Here is an 18,789-nt window from a genome sequence, read left to right on the forward strand (position 1 = left end):
ACTGCAACCAAGATCCATAATTTTCCGAATGTCAATAAATAGAGTATTTACTGAATATTATATTTACCTAAATACTTGATCCGTTCACGCACTATTTGTGTGATCCTACGGGTTTAGTCAAGAGTAAGTCGTGGATTAATATTATTAATTCCACTTGAACTGAAGCGCCCTCTAGCTAGGCATTCAAATCACTTGATCTCACTGAATTATTAACTTGTTAATTAATACTGAACTGCATTTATTAGACTTAGAATTAAATGAAAACTTGGACAAAAGACATTATTTCTTTTAGTCTCCCACTTGTCCTAGTGTGCATTTCCTAATTCCTTTGTCGCTTGATGCTTGCTCATGAACATAAGGTAAGAGTAGTCATCCTTATTATGTCCATGGGTATTTCTCGGTGTCAGAGTTCAACTTATCAAATAAACTTAATCATATCCTATGATTCATCTGAGCGCGGCCATGCATTTTACAATTTCTAGCTCTCCGAGTGGCCTTTGTGCAACTTTTGGCATCTCATCCCGATTTATGGGAGGACAATCCCAATCTTGTTATCTTGATGTTAGACTTCGTTTGATAGGTGATTACCTGAGAGTTTCCGTTATAGGCTCCTTTTACGGTGCGACGCTTGACAACGTCAAAGTAACCAGTTCTCAAACAAGTAATCTCAAATCACTCAGGTATTGAGGATTAGTGTCTAATAATATAATGAAATTTACTTATGACAGATTTTGATATCTTACAGTAAAGTTTCATAGGTCTGTCCGATACTAATCTTATAAAATAAGTATCTATGCAAATGATTGCGACATTGGCATGTCCACATAGTTCAAGAAACATAACTACTAGTCATCTTGCATTCTAGTCGTCTAGTGATTTCTATGCGTCCACCTTTATAGAAAACTTCCGACCAGGGACTATTTTCCAACTTTTGACATTCAAGTTCACTTGATAAAAATGTCTTAGTCATGGGACTGGTCCTGACAGTCTATCTTGAATATTTGTCAAATTGAAAGGACTCGTCATTTAATAAACCACAAAATTAAATGAAAAAATGAATTTATTCGTTTTTGTGAATGGTTAACCAAAAATTTTATACAAAGTATTTAAACTCTAAAAATTTAAAACATTTAATAAGGACATTAAAGTCATTCTCCAACATGCTTGATTCCCATAGCTGCAGTGTGCGAGTTGTGCTTCGCTTGCGGCAGAGGTTTAACTAATGGATCTAAGATGTTGTCGTCAGTTCCAATCTTTCTTATCTCGACTTCTTTTCTCTCCAAGAATTCTCGTAGAAGGTGAAATCTACGAAGTACATGTTTGACTCTCTGGTGGTGTCTAGGCTCCTTTGCCTGTGCAATAGCTCCGTTATTGTCACAATATAGAGCTACTGGTCCTTTAATGGAGGGTGTTAGGTTATGATACATATGACAATTCATAAATCATGCGGAAAAACCATAAAGCCAGGAAAACATATTATTTACACATAATCATTTAGCATAGTTTAGATGCATACTCTTTGTTGCGTGCCCTCCCTAGCTGCGCCCGAACCGAACAAGAACAAGTCTTTAGGACTCCAAGTGTCGTCCCTCCGTAGATAGTCCACAGCACGTCCGGATCCGCCTTAAGATTGACCAACTAGAATCGCCCTTAAGGTACTTAGAATTTTCGGCACTTTATAGGCAATTGTATGACTGAATTTTGCTCTCAAAAACTCACTTTGAATACTTGAATGCTCGATGTAAATATGTGACCCTAGGCACCTATTTATAGAGTTATGGAAAAGGATTTGGAATCCTATTAGGATACTAATTTAATTAATTATAATCCTACTAGGACTCTAATTAAATAAACTAAATCTTTTAGGATTAGATTTAATCATATGACAAATCCCGGTAGCTTTAGGATTCGAGTAGCACACAAACACACACGCACGCACAGCAGCCCACGAGGGGCGCCATGCGCGCGCGCGCAGCCCGCGAGCTCGCAGCCCACTGCCGCAAGCCCACACGCTGCCGTAGCCTTGGCGCGCGCTGGGCCTGCCTTGCGGTGGGCCTGGCGCAGCCTTGGCAGGTGCGTTTGTGGCGCGCTGGCTTGCTGGGCGATGGCCCGGCTTCGTGCTGGGCCTTCGTCTGGCAGGCCTCGTCCGATGCTAATTCGTACGATACGCTTCCGATTAATTTCCCGATTCCGGAATTCATTTCCGATACCAACAATATTCAATATTTCCGATTCCGGAATCAATTTCCGTTTCGAACAAATATTTAATATTTTCGTTTCCGGAATTATTTTCTGATTCCGATAATATTTCCGATTCTGACAATATTTCCGTTTCCGGCAATATTTCCGATTCCGGCAATATTTCCATTTCCGATAATATTTTCCGATACGTACCATGTTTCCGTTTTCGGCAACATCTACGACTTGGATAATATTTATATTTCCGATACGATCCATATTTCCGTTTCCGGCAATATCATCGTTTCCGGAGTATTCATTTCTTGCCTGTGACGATCTCAGCTCCCACTGAAACCAAGATCCGTCGATTCCGAATATCCATAGATGGAGTATTTAATGCCATTAAATACTTGATCCGTTTACGTACTATTTGTGTGACCCTACGGGTTCAGTCAAGAGTAAGCTGTGGATTAATATCATTAATTCCACTTGAACTGAAGCGACCTCTAGCTAGGCATTCAGCTCACTTGATCTCACTGAATTATTAACTTGTTAATTAATACTGAACCGCATTTATTAGACTTAACATTGAATGCATACTTGGACCAAGGGCATTATTTCCTTCAGTCTCCCACTTGTCCTTAGGGACAAGTGTGCATTTCCTAATTCCTTTGTCGCTCGATGCTTGCTCTTGAACATAAGGTAAGAGTTGTCATCCTTATTATGTCCAGAGGTGTTTCTCGGTTTCAGAGTTCAACTGATCAAATAAACAGATAATCATAGCCTATGATTCATCCGAGCACGGCCATGCATTTCACAGTTTCTAGCTCTCTGAGTGGCCTTGTACAACTTTTAAGCATCTCATCCCGATTTATGGGAGGACAACCCCAATCTTGCGATCTTGAGATTAGACTTCGTTTGATAGGTGATTACCTGAGCGTTGTCTTTATAGCCTCCTTTTACGGTGCGACGGTTGGTCAACGTCAAAGCAACCAGTTCTCAAACAAGTAATCTCAAATCACTCAGGTATTGAGGATTTAGTGTCTAATAATTTTAATGAAATTTACTTATGACAGATTTTCATCTCTTACAGTAAAGTTTCATAGGTCTTGTCCGATACTAGTCTTCCCAAAGTAAGTATCTATGCAAATGATTATGACATTGCCATGTCCACATAGTTCAAGAAACAGAACTACTAGTCATCTTGCATTCTAGTCGTCTAACGTTTTCTATGCGTCCAATTTTATAGAAAACTCCGACTAGGGACCATTTTCAACCTTTGACATTCAAGTTCACTTGATAGACATTTCTTAGTCACAGGACTGGTCCTGACAGTCTATCTTGAATATATCGTCAAATTGAAGGGACTCATCATTTAATAAACCACAAATTAAATGGAAAAATGAATTCTTTTCATTTATTGTGAATGATTAACCAATAATGTTTTACAAAGATTTAAACTCTAAAACTTTAAAACATTAAACAGGGTCATCAAAGCCATTCTCCAATATGCTTGATTCCCATAGCTGCAGTGTGCGAGTTGTGCTTCGCCTACGGCAGAGGTTTAGTCAATGGATCTGATATGTTGTCATCAGTTCCAATCTTGTTTATCTCGACTTCTTTTCTTTCAACGAACTCTCGTAGAAGGTGAAATCTATGAAGTACATGCTTGACTCTCTGGTGGTGTCTAGGCTCCTTTGCCTGTGCAATAGCTCCGTTATTATCACAATACAGGGCTATTGGTCCTTTAATGGAGGGGACTACACCAAGTTCACCTATGAACTTCCTTAGCCATATAGCTTCCTTTGCTGCTTCATGTGCAGCAATGTACTCCGCTTCAGTTGTAGAATCCGCAATGGTGCTTTGCTTAGCACTTTTCCAGCTTACTGCTCCTCCGTTGAGGCAGAAGACAAACCCAGACTGTGATCTGAAATCATCTTTGTCGGTTTGGGAACTTGCGTCCGTATAGCCTTTAACAATTAATTCATCATCTCCACCATAGACCAGGAAGTCATCTTTGTGCCTTTTCAGGTACTTCAGAATATTCTTGGCAGCAGTCCAATGCGCCTCTCCTGGGTCTGACTGGTATCTGCTCGTAGCACTGAGTGCGTACGCAACATCCGGGCGTGTACATATCATAGCATACATTATTGAACCAATCAATGATGCATATGGAATCCCATTCATTCGTCTACGCTCATCAAGTGTTTTTGGGCACTGATTCTTGCTTAGAGTCATTCCATGAGACATGGGTAGGTAGCCTCGCTTGGAGTCCGCCATCTTGAACCTATCAAGCACCTTATTGATATAAGTGCTTTGACTAAGTCCAATCATCCTTTTAGATCTATCTCTGTAAATCTTGATGCCCAATATGTACTGTGCTTCTCCTAGATCTTTCATCGAAAAACATTTCCCAAGCCAAATCTTGACAGAGTTCAACATAGGAATGTCATTTTCGATAAGTAATATGTCGTCGACATATAATACTAGGAAAGCAATTTTGCTCCCACTGACCTTCTTGTATACACAAGATTCGTCTGCGTTCTTGATGAAACCAAAGTCACTGACTGCTTCATCAAAACGTATATTCCAGCTCCTGGATGCCTGCTTCAATCCGTAGATTGACTTCTTTAGCTTGCATACCTTTTTAGCATTCTTTGGATCCTCAAAACCTTCAGGCTGTGTCATAAACACAGTTTCTGTTAAAACGCCGTTTAAGAAAGCAGTTTTGACATCCATCTGCCATATTTCGTAATCGTAATATGCAGCGATTGCTAACATTATCCGAATAGACTTTAGCATTGCAACTGGTGAAAAGGTTTCATCGTAATCCACACCGTGGACTTGCCTGTAACCTTTTGCAACCAATCTAGCTTTGAAAACTTCAAGTTTCCCATCTTTGTCCTTTTTCAGTTTGAAAACCCATTTGCTTCCAATGGCTTGGTAGCCATCTGGCAAATCGACCAAATCCCATACTTGGTTTTCAGACATGGAGTCTAATTCAGATTGCATGGCTTCTTGCCATTGCTTGGAGCTAGGGCTCGTCATAGCTTGTTTGTAAGTCGCAGGTTCATCACTTTCAAGTAATAGAACGTCATAGCTCTCGTTCGTCAAAATACCTAAGTACCTTTCCGGTTGAGATTTATATCTTTGCGATCTACGCGGGGTAACATTTCTAGTTTGACCATGATTCTCACCAGATTCTTCTAAAGATCTCTGAGTTTCATCCTGAATGTCATCTTGAGCATTCTCTAGAGTTTGTTGTTCGACTCGAATTTCTTCGAGGTCTACTTTTCTCCCACTTGTCATTTTGGAAATGTGATCTTTCTCAAAAAAGACACCATCTCGAGCAACAAACACCTTGTTCTCAGATGTATTGTAGAAGTAATACCCCTTTGTTTCCTTTGGATAGCCCACAAGGATACATTTGTCAGATTTTGGATGAAGTTTGTCTGAAATCAATCGTTTGACGTATACTTCACATCCCCAAATCTTCAGAAAAGACACATTTGGAGGCTTTCCAAACCATAATTCATATGGAGTCTTTTCGACAGCTTTAGACGGAGCTCTATTTATAGTGAGTGCAGCTGTATTTAGTGCATGTCCCCAAAATTCTAATGGAAGTTTGGCCTGACCCATCATTGACCTGACCATGTCTAGCAAGGTTCTGTTCCTCCGTTCCGACACACCGTTCCATTGTGGTGTTCCAGGAGGAGTCAATTCTGATAGAATTCCACATTCTTTCAGATGGTCATCAAATTCATAGCTCAGATATTCACCGCCTCTATCAGACCGCAGTGCCTTAATCTTCTTGCCTAATTGATTCTCTACATCACTCTGAAATTCCTTGAATTTGTCAAAGGATTCAGACTTATGCTTCATTAGGTAGACATAACCATATCTACTGAAGTCATCAGTGAAAGTGATAAAGTAGCTGAAACCACCTCTAGCATTTGTACTCATTGGTCCACATACATCTGTATGGATTAAACCCAATAGTTCATTTGCTCTTTCTCCAACTTTACAGAAAGGTTGCTTTGTCATTTTGCCAAGTAAACATGATTTGCATTTACCATAATCCTCTAAGTCAAATGGTTCTAGAATTCCTTCCTTTTGAAGTCTTTCTAAGCGTTTCAAGTTTATATGGCCTAATCGACAATGCCACAGATAGGTGAGATCTGAATCATCCTTTTTGGCCCTTTTGGTATTTATGTTATATACTTGTTTGTCGTGATCTAATAAATAAAGTCCATTGACTAATCTAGCAGATCCATAAAACATCTCTTTAAAATAAAACGAACAACTATTGTCTTTTATTAAAAAGGAAAATCCCTTAGCATCTAAGCAAGAAACTGAAATGATGTTTTTTGTAAGACTTGGAACATGGAAACATTCTTCCAGTTCCAAAACTAGCCCGGAGGGCAACGACAAATAGTAAGTTCCTACAGCTAATGCAGCAATCCGTGCTCCATTTCCCACTCGTAGGTCGACTTCACCCTTGCTTAACTTTCTACTTCTTCTTAGTCCCTGTGGATTGGAACATAAGTGTGAGCCACAACCTGTATCTAATACCCAAGAAGTTGAATTAGCAAGTATACAGTCTATAACGAAAATACCTGAAGATGGAACGACTGTTCCGTTCTTCTGATCTTCCTTTAGCTTCAAGCAATCTCTCTTCCAATGCCCATTCTTCTTGCAGTAGAAGCATTCGGATTCAGAAGTGGGTTGACTGACCTTCCTCTTTACAGATTTGGCGCCAGTTTGCTTAGTTGGGCTGGCCTTGTTGCCACCTTTCTTAGCATTCCTCTTCTTTCCAGATTTCTTGAACTTGCCCCCACGCACCATAAGCACATCCTGCTTATCACTTTTGAGCGTCTTTTCAGCGGTCTTCAGCATACCGTAAAGCTCAGTGAGCGTTTTGTCCAGACTATTCATACTGTAGTTCAGTTTGAACTGATCATACCCGCTATGAAGAGAATGGAGAATGGTGTCTATAGCCATTTCCTGAGAAAATTGCTGATCCAGCCGACTCATATTCTCAATGAGTCCAATCATTTTGAGAACATGTGGACTTACGGGCTCGCCTTTCTTAAGCTTAGTCTCAAGAATTTGCCTATGAGTCTCGAATCTTTCGACTCGAGCCAGATCTTGGAACATGTTCTTCAACTCACTGATGATTGTGAAAGCATCTGAGTTGATGAACGTTTTCTGCAGATCCGCACTCATGGTGGCGAGCATTAGACATTTCACATCCTTGTTGGCATCAATCCAACGATTGAGGGCTGCCTGAGTGACCCCGTCGCCTGCGGCTTCGGGCATTGCCTCTTCTAGGACATACTCCTTTTCTTCCTGCATAAGAACTATTTGCAAGTTCCTTTGCCAGTCAAGGAAGTTCTTCCCGTTCAACTTCTCCTTTTCGAGAATTGATCGAATGTTGAATGAATTGTTGTTTGCCATATTTAAAACTACAATTGAAAAGAATAAACAAATAAATAACCATTCACAGTTTCTCTTAATAAACTTAAATTCTAGCATACATGCATAATACAATGTTTATTAAGCATTTTATTCAAGTTATGTGTTCCGGCAGGTGTGAATAAAATGATTCCAAGATCCTAAAATCATTGAAGAACTAAGCACAGTTTGTCGACTTAATCCTAAAACATCTTAGGTAAGCAAAAGCCTTTTGCTAATAGTCTAGAAACTATTCTTGGTTGATAGGTACGTCTAAGAACTTATTAGGTAAACCTATCGATTTTGCCACGACATAAAAGGACTCCTTACTTATATCGTTGAGTTTCACCAAAACTAACATGTACTCACAATTATTTGTGTACCTTGCCCCTTTAGGACCAATAAGTAACACCTCGCTGAGCGAAAACTATTACTAGATTGATGTAAAGGATATCCAAGCAAGTGTATATTTTGGCATGGCACCTTTTAACTCAAATTTTAAGTTTGGAACTTAAGGCTCTTACTATGTTGGTTAGATTTTAAGTGAACTAAAATCCTTAATCATGCAACATAATCAAGCTTTTGATCGCATGCATTTTAAGACATATTTAAAAGCAATAAATAACTTAAAACATGCATAAGATAAATGTGATCTAGTATGGCCCGACTTCATCTTGAAGCTTTAACTTCAAAGTCCGTCTTGAAAATCTCCGTGGGAGGCACCATTTTCTTCAAATAGGATAAGCTATAATTAAAACTAATTACAACTATTTGATGGTACGCAGACCATATTTGAATTGAAAAACAACTTTGGTACTTTAGACCAATTACATTCAAATTAATGGTACGCAGACCATACTTTTTATCCTATTTGGGCCATACTAGTCACTTCATAACCTGCAAAACAGTACATATACAATATATACCATTCACCCATTCATTATCATGAATGGCCCACATAGCTGGTTAGTAAAACACATTATGCATCACGTAAACATTTGCAGCAATTAATCAAGGGCACCAATAATCTACCAATTATTCAGTCCTTATTAATTCTAATCAAGTTGTTTTAACCTTAAGGATTTGTAGACCTAATCAAGAGTTTATGACTAAAAGGGCTCCCACTTAAACCAATAAATTCATATGCTTTACTAATTTTAAACATAAAAATGTATTTCTAGTCTAACCGGAAATATACAAATTTAATTAAAATTTAAAGCTCAGATAAATTTATAATTGAATACAAAAAGTTTAATTTAATTTCAGTCGTATTTAAATTAATTAATGATTTTAATTTTAGTAAAATAATTAGAATAAATAAAATTTATTATAATTACAATATTCAAAATTAAAATCCAAGAAAATAATTTAAATTTGTTAATTTTAAAATTAATTAAAATTACGTAAACTGAAAATTTCAAATTAAAATTTCAAAACGATCCAATTGCAACGCAACAACCCCACGCAACGCACGCCCATGGGCCACACGCACACAGCCATCGCTGGCCATGTGCGCGCAGCCCATGCGCTGCGTCGCATCGCTGCTGCTGCTCTCCTTCGCAAGGCATCACGCGAGCCGGTGCTCGCTGCGCGCGCCAGCACTTAATGCACGCGAGCCATCGCTCGCTGCGCTCGCTTCATGCGAGCCAGCGCTCGCTGCACGCGCTCGCCAGCGCTCGCTTTATGCGGGCCATTGCTCGCTGCGCGCGCTTGCCAGCGCTCGATCCTGCGAGCCTCGCTCGCTGCGCGAGGCATCGACGCTGGGCGTAACACTCGTGGCACGCGAGCTTGCGCTCGCTGCGCGCGAGGCTCCGCACGCTTGCGCGAGGCAGTGCGCGCTGTGGCGCAGCTCGCTTGCTGCCCACACGCGACTGTTGTGCCTTGCTTTCGCCCTCGCCCATTCGTCCATTGCTCACAGCCCACGACACAAGGCAGGGCTGCTGCCTTGTGCTCGTGCACCATGGCCTTGCTCATTGCATTCGTGCCGCATGGGCGACGAGCTCCCTTGCTCGTCGTCACATGCCCGCACTTTACAACACCCCTTAAGGGTAACACGTAGCGTCCATTGCTTTGTGCGTGCAAGTTATATGAGCGAATCGCATAAAATTTAAAAAATTTATATTTAAAATTAATGAAAAATTAATAAATAATATTAATTTCATAATTTTATGGCGAAAAATCGAAAATTTATTATTCAATTGATTTCCGATTAAGATGGATTCAAGTCTAGGTCATAAAAATTTAAAATTTAACATAAATTTACAATTTTTATGGTGGTTTTTAATCATAGGTATCTAATTAAATTATAATTAATTATGAAAATCAAATTAATTCTAAATTATTCTAATTTTCAACAAATTAATCATAATTACAAATTAGATTGCATAATTAACAAGGCTAGGCATTCAAACTTGTTAAACATATACAATAGGTCAATCAAAAATTCAAGATTTATCAACAAGAATCGCAAATATTTAATTTAACATCTTAAATTTACGAAATTTTGCATTCGAAAAACTAAAACCTCCGAAAAGTCATAGTTAGGCTTCGAATTTGAGAATTCTGGGTTCGGCAGAAAAATAATATTTTTGTCAAAATTTTAGAATGCCTTTTACATGCGGAATTGACACAAAAATCACTCGATTTGGATGAGTAACGAAGAAACTGCCGAAAAATTGCGTACGTATAATTAAATAAACGCAATTTGCAATTAATTAACAATTACGAAAATTAATCACCCCTTTTAATTCTTGTAAATTTGTAATATTTAACCATGTTCATGCAATTTTAGATTATGAAAATAATAAGAGGCTCTGATACCACTGTTAGGTTATGATACATATGACAATTCATAAATCATGCGGAAAAACCATAAAGCCAGGAAAACATATTATTTACACATAATCATTTATCATAGTTTAGATGCATACTCTTTGTTGCGTGCCCTCCCTATCTGCGCCCGAACTGAACAAGAACAAGTCTTTAGGACTCCAAGTGTCGTCCCTCCGTAGATAGTCCACAGCACGTCCGGATCCGCCTTAAGATTGACCAACTAGAATCGCCCTTAAGGTACTTAGAATTTCCGGCACTTTATAGGCAATTGTATGACTGAATTTTGCTCTTAAAAACTCACTTTGAATACTTGAATGCTCGATGTAAATATGTGACCCTAGGCACCTATTTATAGAGTTATGGAAAAGGATTTGGAATCCTATTAGGATACTAATTTATTTAATTATAATCCTACTAGGACTCTAATTAAATAAACTAAATCTTTTAGGATTAGATTTAATCATATGACAAATCCGGGTAGCTTTAGGATTCGAGTAGCACACAAACACACACGCACGCACAGCAGCCCACGAGGGGCGCCATGCGCGCGCGCGCAGCCCGCGAGCTCGCAGCCCACTGCCGCAAGCCCACACGCTGCCGTAGCCTTGGCGCGCGCTGGGCCTGCCTTGCGGTGGGCCTGGCGCAGCCTTGGCTGGTGCGTTTGTGGCGCGCTGGCTTGTTGGGCGATGGCCCGGCTTCGTGCTGGGCCTTCGTCTGGCAGGCCTCGTCCGATGCTAATTCGTACGATACGCTTCCGATTAATTTCCTGATTCCGGAATTCATTTCCGATACGAACCATATTCAATATTTCCGATTCCGGAATCAATTTCCGTTTCGAACAAATATTTAATATTTCCGTTTCCGGAATTATTTTCCGATTCCGATAATATTTCCGATTCTGACAATATTTCCGTTTCCGGCAATATTTCCGATTCCGGCAATATTTCCATTTCCGATAATATTTTCCGATACGTACCATGTTTCCGTTTCCGGCAACATCTACGACTTGGATAATATTTATATTTCCGATACGATCCATATTTCCGTTTCCGGCAATATCATCGTTTCCGGAGTATTCATTTCTTGCCTGTGACGATCTCAGCTCCCACTGAAACCAAGATCCGTCGATTCCGAATATCCATAGATGGAGTATTTAATGGCATTAAATACTTGATCCGTTTACGTACTATTTGTGTGACCCTACGGGTTCAGTCAAGAGTAAGCTGTGGATTAATATCATTAATTCCACTTGAACTGAAGCGGCCTCTAGCTAGGCATTCAGCTCACTTGATCTCACTGAATTATTAACTTGTTAATTAATACTGAACCGCATTTATTAGACTTAACATTGAATGCATACTTGGACCAAGGGCATTATTTCCTTCAGAGGGGACTACACCAAGTTCACCATTGAACTTCCTTAGCCAAATAGCTTCCTTTGTTGCTTCATGTGCAACAATGTACCCCGCTTCAGCTGTAGAATCCGTAATAGCGCTTTGCTTAGCACTTTTTCAGCTTACTGCACCTTCGTTGAGGTAGAAGGCAAACCCAGACTTTGATCTGAAATCATCTTTGTCGGTTTAGAAACTTGCGTCCGTATAGCCTTTATCAATTGATTCTGCATTTTCACCATAGACCAGGAAATCATCTTTGTGCCTTTTCAGGTACTTCAGAATGTTCTTGGCAGCAGTCCAATGTGCCTCTCCTGGGTCTGACTGGTATCTACTCGTAGCACTAAGTGCGTACGAAACATCCGGGCGTGTACATATCATAGCATACATTATTGAACCAATCAATGATGCATGTGGAATCTCACTCATTAGTCTTCGTTCATCTGGTGTCTTTGGACACTGAGTCTTTCTTAGAGTCATTCCATGAGATATGGGTAGGTAGCCTCGCTTGGAGTCAGTCATCCTGAACCTATCAAGCACCTTACTGATATAAGTGCTTTGACTAAGTCCAATCATCTTCTTAGATCTATCTCTGTAGATCTTGATACCCAATATGTATTGTGCTTCTCCTAGATCCTTCATCAAAACATTTCCCTGGCCAAATATTTACATATTTCAACATAGGAATGCCATTTTCAATAAGTAATATGTTATCGACATAAAATACTAGGAAAATAATTTTTCTCCCACTGACCTTCTTATATACACAAGATTCGTCTGAGTTCTCGAAGAAGGCAAAGTCACTGACTGCTTCATCAAAACATATATGTCAGATCCTCGATGCTTTCTTCAATCCATAATGAATTTTGTTGTGGGGTTTTTCCGGTGAGATACCTGGGAGGTTTCTTGGTAACTTTTACAGATTAAACAAGATTGTATTTTTATAGAGAGAGAAAGTAGAGAGAAGGCAGAGCAGCAATTGCTCTAGAATGTATTGATTGTGACCCTTTTTTCTAGGGAAGTGGGAATATTTATAGTACTAGGTTTTTGGGGGAATGACCTAATATTCCCCTTACATGATTGGCTGGGGAATGGGAGGAGGACACGTGTCCTTTCTCCTTACAATTCTCTGGCCTCTTTTGGCAATAGTGGGCTGTTTGGGCCTATTGTGCTTAGTCATTCACTTGGGATACATACTAATTAAGCCCCTTTCCAGGTATAGGTTTTATACATACATTTATACACACTTAAATACATACATTGTAGATACCTAGATTAATACTCATGCCTCGGAGTAGACTTCGTATGATTTCTGCTTAGGGGGCGCAATACGTGCCATGTGTCACGTCCTCATTGGTACACAAAGGCACGGTAATTTTGCCCACAACATTTGCCCCTCAAGAAGGGCATTTCTGGAAACACATTCCGGGTATCGCTTCTTGACTCTTGTTTTGCATCTTCATCTTTGGGTCAGGTGTTGAGATGGTGACACGTGTCACCTTTCTCCATTTTGCCCCTCCCTATATATAGAGGTGAGGGGGGGTAAATTTCATTTTTTACATTTCATTTTCACAGAGCTTTCATAGGCGATTTCCGGCGTGTTCCTACCACCATCAGGCGATTTCCGGCCACCACGAGACTCATCCTTTTCCTCGTCACACTCATCCTGTTCTTCGTGAAATTCATCCCGTTCTTCGCGATACTCATCCTGTTCTTCACCAAGTACTTCGCAGATCTTTCAAGGTTAGTTTTCGCCATTTTTGTTATCCTCTTGACATTTTTCTCTTTGTTAGCGGCCGACCTCTTAGTACTAGGTAAGGGTTTAAAGGTTTTATTTAAGATTTTTCCGCCGTTCATCTTTTGTCGGGGCGGACGTCCAATCGCGTCTTTTTCTTCATTGTTGGTCACCCCTAAGCCGTGCTTCGTTCACTATGCAGAAGGCATGGCTAGAACCAAGCAAACGGCAGATCCGACGCGCCTGCGCTTGCGGGAAGAAGCATCGACACCTCCTAGGGAGAGATATTCTTCCACCGCCTCGGCAGTCGACGAAGAATTTGCCGAACTCTTTCAAGAGATCGACGAGTACGTCGAGGCGGGGGAGCAGGCGGCAAGCTCGTCGGAGGGTACAGCGAGCCAGGCAGTGGGGGAGCCAAGCGTCGCTCCATTGTCATCGGCCGCCGAGGAACAAGAAGCTGCTCCCCAGCTTATTAGGCCCAGAGGACGGGAGGAGGCCCAATTGCTTCCGTCAGAGATTCACCCAGACGTGGGCTGGATGCGGTGGCTAGACAGGCACGGAGCCAAGATGAGGGATGACCTCTGCGTGGGGGAAGGGTACCAAATGCGCGTGCCGGCCGGTCTGGACTCGACCGTCAGCCTGCTTGCCGAGGGAGAATTCCCTGTGTATGCCGCGTCAATCAAACTCGGCATGAGATTCCCTCCACACCCCTTCGTTGTGGAGGTGTTAGATGGTTTCAATATTGGGGTGGCCCAGCTGACCCCCAACTCATGGGCGGATATCTTTGGCTACATTGCCAAATGTGCACTGAACGACGTGGAGCCGTCCTTCAACGCCTTTCTGCATCTGGTCTCCCTCTCTCGTTCCCCCAGTGCTGCCAAAGGGTGGTTTAATCTGAGCAGCCGTGGTACGTACCAGACAGTGGTCGGCAAGCTCAGCAAGTGGCATATGTGGAGGAAGAGGTGGGTCGTGTTTTACACTGACGACCAGGAGATGTATGAGAGAATGAGCCGTTGGAACTGTGACGCCAACTTCATGGATCGTGACGAGCCCCTCCCCCCCCTTACTGCCGAAGAGTGGGATCAGATAATGGTCCTGTTCAGGGCCAACACTTACCACTTAACAGTGGATAAGAGTTTCCATGTGCCGGCCGAGTGGTTGCCGCACATTAGCCAGTTTCGGAACGAGGCCTTTCTAGCGGCCGTAGGCTTAGGATATTCCATGACTCGAGGTTGTATGCCAATTTATGTGCCGTTCCGCGTTGGTCTATTCATTTTTTCTAACTTTGGATTTCTTTTGTTCACAGAGGAAGGAATGAGCAAGTTATCGGCGGCGAATATTGGGAAGGGCGATATGACCGATTGGATGGCGGACATCTATGAGGCCAAGATGCAGAAAGCCAAGGCCGAATTGGAGGAGAAGGTGAGTATTCTCTTAGGTTGTTGTTTTTTGCAAGTTAAACTTCTCCCGTCCAGCGTCTACAGTGGACGTCTTTTTAGTGACGAGCCGATATCCTGATATCTGACTCGTGTTTGCTAAGGTAGGCCTCGTCACTTTTTATTGACGGGCCCCTTAGTTAGTGTTTTTTCAAGTGACTCGTGATTGATAGGGTACGCCTCGTCATTTTTGAGACGGGCGTCCTTTTTAATGACGAGCCACTTTTCTGCGATTGACTTGCACTTGATAAGGTACGCCTCGTCATTTTTAAGACGGGCGTCCTTTTTAATGACGAGCCACTATTTATTGAGTGACTTGTGATTGATAAGGTACGCCTCGTCATTTTTAAGACGGGCGTCCTTTTTAATGACGAGCCACTATCTTGTGAGTGACTTGTGATTGATAAGGTACGCCTCGTCATTTTTAAGACGGGCGTCCTTTTTAATGACGAGCCACTATCTTGTGAGTGACTTGTGATTGATAAGGTACGCCTCGTCATTTTTAAGACGGGCGTCCTTTTTAATGACGAGCCACTATTTATCGAGTGACTTGTGATTGATAAGGTACGCCTCGTCATTTTTAAGGCGGGCGTCCTTTTTAATGACGAGCCACCATCTTGTGAGTGACTTGTGATTGATAAGGTACGCCTCGTCATTTTTAAGACGGGCGTCCTTTTTAATGACGAGCCACTATTTATCGAGTGACTTGTGATTGATAAGGTACGCCTCGTCATTTTTAAGACGGGCATCCTTTTTAATGACGAGCCACTATTTATTGAGTGACTTGTGATTGATAAGGTACGCCTCGTCATTTTTTAGGCGGGCGTCCTTTTTAATGACGAGCCACTATTTATTGAGTGACTTGTGATTGATAAGGTACGCCTCGTCATTTTTTAGACGGGCGTCCTTTTTAATGACGAGCCACTATCTTGTGAGTGACTTGCGATAGATGACGAGGCCTAATATTTGACTCTCCTTTTTCTTTTTTAGCAAGCTAAAGACGCGGCTAGGGCGTCAGGGAAGAAGAAGGGGACGACTCTGTCCCAGCTGAAGAAGAGAGCTGTGCCGGCTGGCTCGGAGACTCCGAGTACCTTCAAGAAGCCAAAACCCCTACCTCGCCGTCTCGTGAAGAAAGACGAGTCGAAGGTTGCTGAGGGGGGATGCCCTGATGACGAAGAGATGGGCGTGGACAAGCCGTCTCTGGTGGTGGACTTGGTGGAGGACCCTCTTTCGGGAATCCCGGCCGACGTCCGCTCTCAGATACCGGCGGAGGTGGCCCGCCGAGCTAGGTCTTCGGGCGGTAAGTATTATTCGAACGTCGTTCAGACGTATCGAGCCTCCTCTGGCAGTTCTTCTTACTCTCCGCGTCATCCTAAGGCCGTTGTTTTTCCTATAGCCAAAGACAAAGGGAAGGATGCAGCTGCTGCCGAGGATGAGAACGTACCTGCTACTCCCCACTATTCGTCAAAGGATAGGGCGGCTATATGTCGCAAGGTTTTTAAGGCCGTCCCCGCAGAGTATGTTGCTTCTCTTCCTGGCCGCAAGACTGACGCCCAGTTTGGTGCGATCCAGGCCACTCTTCTCGACGTAAGTCTATTTCCAACTTGCTTGTACTTGTCTTCCCTTTTAGAGTCATTTACTAATATGTAGCTTCTTCTGCAGTTGTTCTGCCGCATGGAATTCTGCAAGAGCTGGAAGACCCGCACTGCTGAGGAGCTCAAAGCTCAGGTGGCTGAGTCCACCCACCATGGTGACTATGCGTTCAAGTCCATTGAAGAGGTCCGCCTGCAGATGCAGACGACCATAGACCTTCAAGCGAAGGAGGTGGCTGCGTTGAGATCTGACAAGGCCGAGCTGCTTAAGAAGATCTTGGCGCAGGACAAGGACATGGTGGCAATGGTCGAGGAGGCCAAGACAGCGGCGGCGGAAATACGGGCGCTTCAGGACCAGTTGCGGGAGTACCCTCAGGTCAAAGAGGCGGCTGAGGAAGCCGAGCATCTTCGTGGGGAGCTAGAGACGGCCAGATCGCAAGTTCGCACCTTGCGTGAGCGTCTTCTGGAATCCTATGATCAGGGGGAACAAGCGACCAAGGACGCTGTTAAGCACGCCTGGGAGAGCCACATGTCAGAGTATGATCTTGGGTGGTTCCAGCGGCGAATGGAGCACAGTGCCGCTGTGTTGGCTGCTGAACGTCTTGGTCAGCCGCCCCCAGAGTTTGTATCATCTGATGACGAGGACGATGCGGCCGCCCCCTGATTTGCTTCCTTTCCTATTTTTTTTAAAATTTTATTCAAGCGTTCCCGTGCCTAAGGGCAAAAACAATTATGTTGTAACGTTTTGGCGCTGATGGCGTCTGTATCATTGTGCCTGCTGAGCACACAACAATTCTCTTTCTTTTTCCTGGTCAGGAATTCTGAGCTACTTTCACACGCCTTTCTACGGGCGTTGTTTTATAAGTAAATAGGTTTTTTTTGATGTTTCTCCTTTCTCGCATTTACTTGCTCTTCATAATTTGATTATTCCTTAATCAATAGGCTTAATAGGCTTAATCAATAGGTATGGTTGCCAAGGTGCATCCGAGTGTACACTAAGCACGTTAATGCCGCAGGCAACTGAGTAGGCGCTAGGCCCTACTTTGGTCGTCACTTTCTTTGGCGAGCGTGTCTATAACGATATTGATTGGCGCAAGTCAATCAACAGGTATGATTGCCGCTAGACATGCTCGTCAAATGGACTGTACAGCCAAACGTTCGTGCCGCTGAACTTTTGAGCGGACAACCTTTGTTTCCAAGTGGTTGGTGCCGCTGGCAACTGGGCATGCGCTAGGCCCTACTTTGGTCGTCACTTTCTTTGGCGAGCGTGTCTATAACGATATTGATTGACGCAAGTCAATCAATAGGTATGATTGCCGCTAGACATGCTCGTCAAATGGACTGGCCGGCCAAACATTCGTGCCGCCGCGCTTTTCAGCAAGCAACCTTTGTTTCGAAGTTAATCGTGCCGCTGAACTTTTGAGCGGACAACCTTTGTTTCCAAGTGGTTGGTGCCGCTGGCAACTGAGCATGCGCTAGGCCCTACTTTGGTCGTCACTTTCTTTGGCGAGCGTGTCTATAATGATATTGATTGACGCAAGTCAATCAATAGGTATGATTGCCGCTAGACATGCTCGTCAAATGGACTGGCCGGCCAAACATGCGTGCCGCCGCGCTTTTTAGCAAACACCCTATGTTTCAAAGTTTGTTCATGCCGCTGGGCTTTTGAGCGAACAACCTATGTTTCAAAGTTTGTTCCTGCCGCTGGGCTTTTGAGCGAACAACCTATGTCTCAAAGTTGTTCATGCCGATGGGCTTTTGAGCGAACAACCTATGTGTCAAAGTTGTTCATGCCGATGGGCTTTTGAGCGAACAACCTATGTTTCAAAGTTGTTCATGCCGCTGGCACGTATTATGCTGTACTGGTCGGCCAGCGGCTTGCTTATATTAGGAGGGGAGTTGGATAGGTGATCAGCCTACAACTTGGTGCTAATCTGGGCCACTTCTTAGGCTTCAAACAATTAGTCTTGCTGAGTTTTTGCTAATCTGGGCCACTTCTCAGGCCGTCATACAATTAGGCTTTGGTTATGCATTGGAGTGTATATGTTTATATTCATTGTGTGAACAATAAATATTACGAGACAAATAGAGTAGTATTATTTATAACTTTGCAAGGCGAATTTAGCCGGTTACAAAAGTAATTACTACCCTACTATGACCATTAGAGGCCG

The 18,789-nt window shown here is 42.5% G+C and overlaps 1 protein-coding gene across 1 annotated transcript; it reads left to right on the plus strand.

Moving 5' to 3' along the window:
• Window positions 1-16,020: 16,020 nt before the first annotated feature.
• On the plus strand, window positions 16,021-17,299 carry LOC130466147 (uncharacterized). The gene is made up of 3 exons (XM_056834851.1): window positions 16,021-16,326; window positions 16,423-16,613; window positions 16,689-17,299. Exons 1-3 carry the CDS (start codon window positions 16,206-16,208, stop codon window positions 17,280-17,282), a joined length of 906 nt encoding a protein of 301 aa, XP_056690829.1. The 5' UTR covers window positions 16,021-16,205; the 3' UTR covers window positions 17,283-17,299.
• Window positions 17,300-18,789: the final 1,490 nt, after the last annotated feature.

The sequence above is a fragment of the Spinacia oleracea genome, chromosome 1 (genome assembly GCF_020520425.1).
Source record: "Spinacia oleracea cultivar Varoflay chromosome 1, BTI_SOV_V1, whole genome shotgun sequence".
In the NCBI taxonomy this organism is placed as follows: domain Eukaryota; kingdom Viridiplantae; phylum Streptophyta; class Magnoliopsida; order Caryophyllales; family Amaranthaceae; genus Spinacia; species Spinacia oleracea.

Coding starts and splice junctions, on each gene's coding strand:
- LOC130466147 (XM_056834851.1), top strand. CDS start 16,206: ATGGGCGTGGACAAGCCGTCTCTGGTGGTGGACTTGGTGGAGGACCCT. Junction 16,327..16,422: donor CCGAGCTAGGTCTTCGGGCG/GTAAGTATTATT, acceptor TTTTTCCTATAG/CCAAAGACAAAGGGAAGGAT. Junction 16,614..16,688: donor TCCAGGCCACTCTTCTCGAC/GTAAGTCTATTT, acceptor CTTCTTCTGCAG/TTGTTCTGCCGCATGGAATT.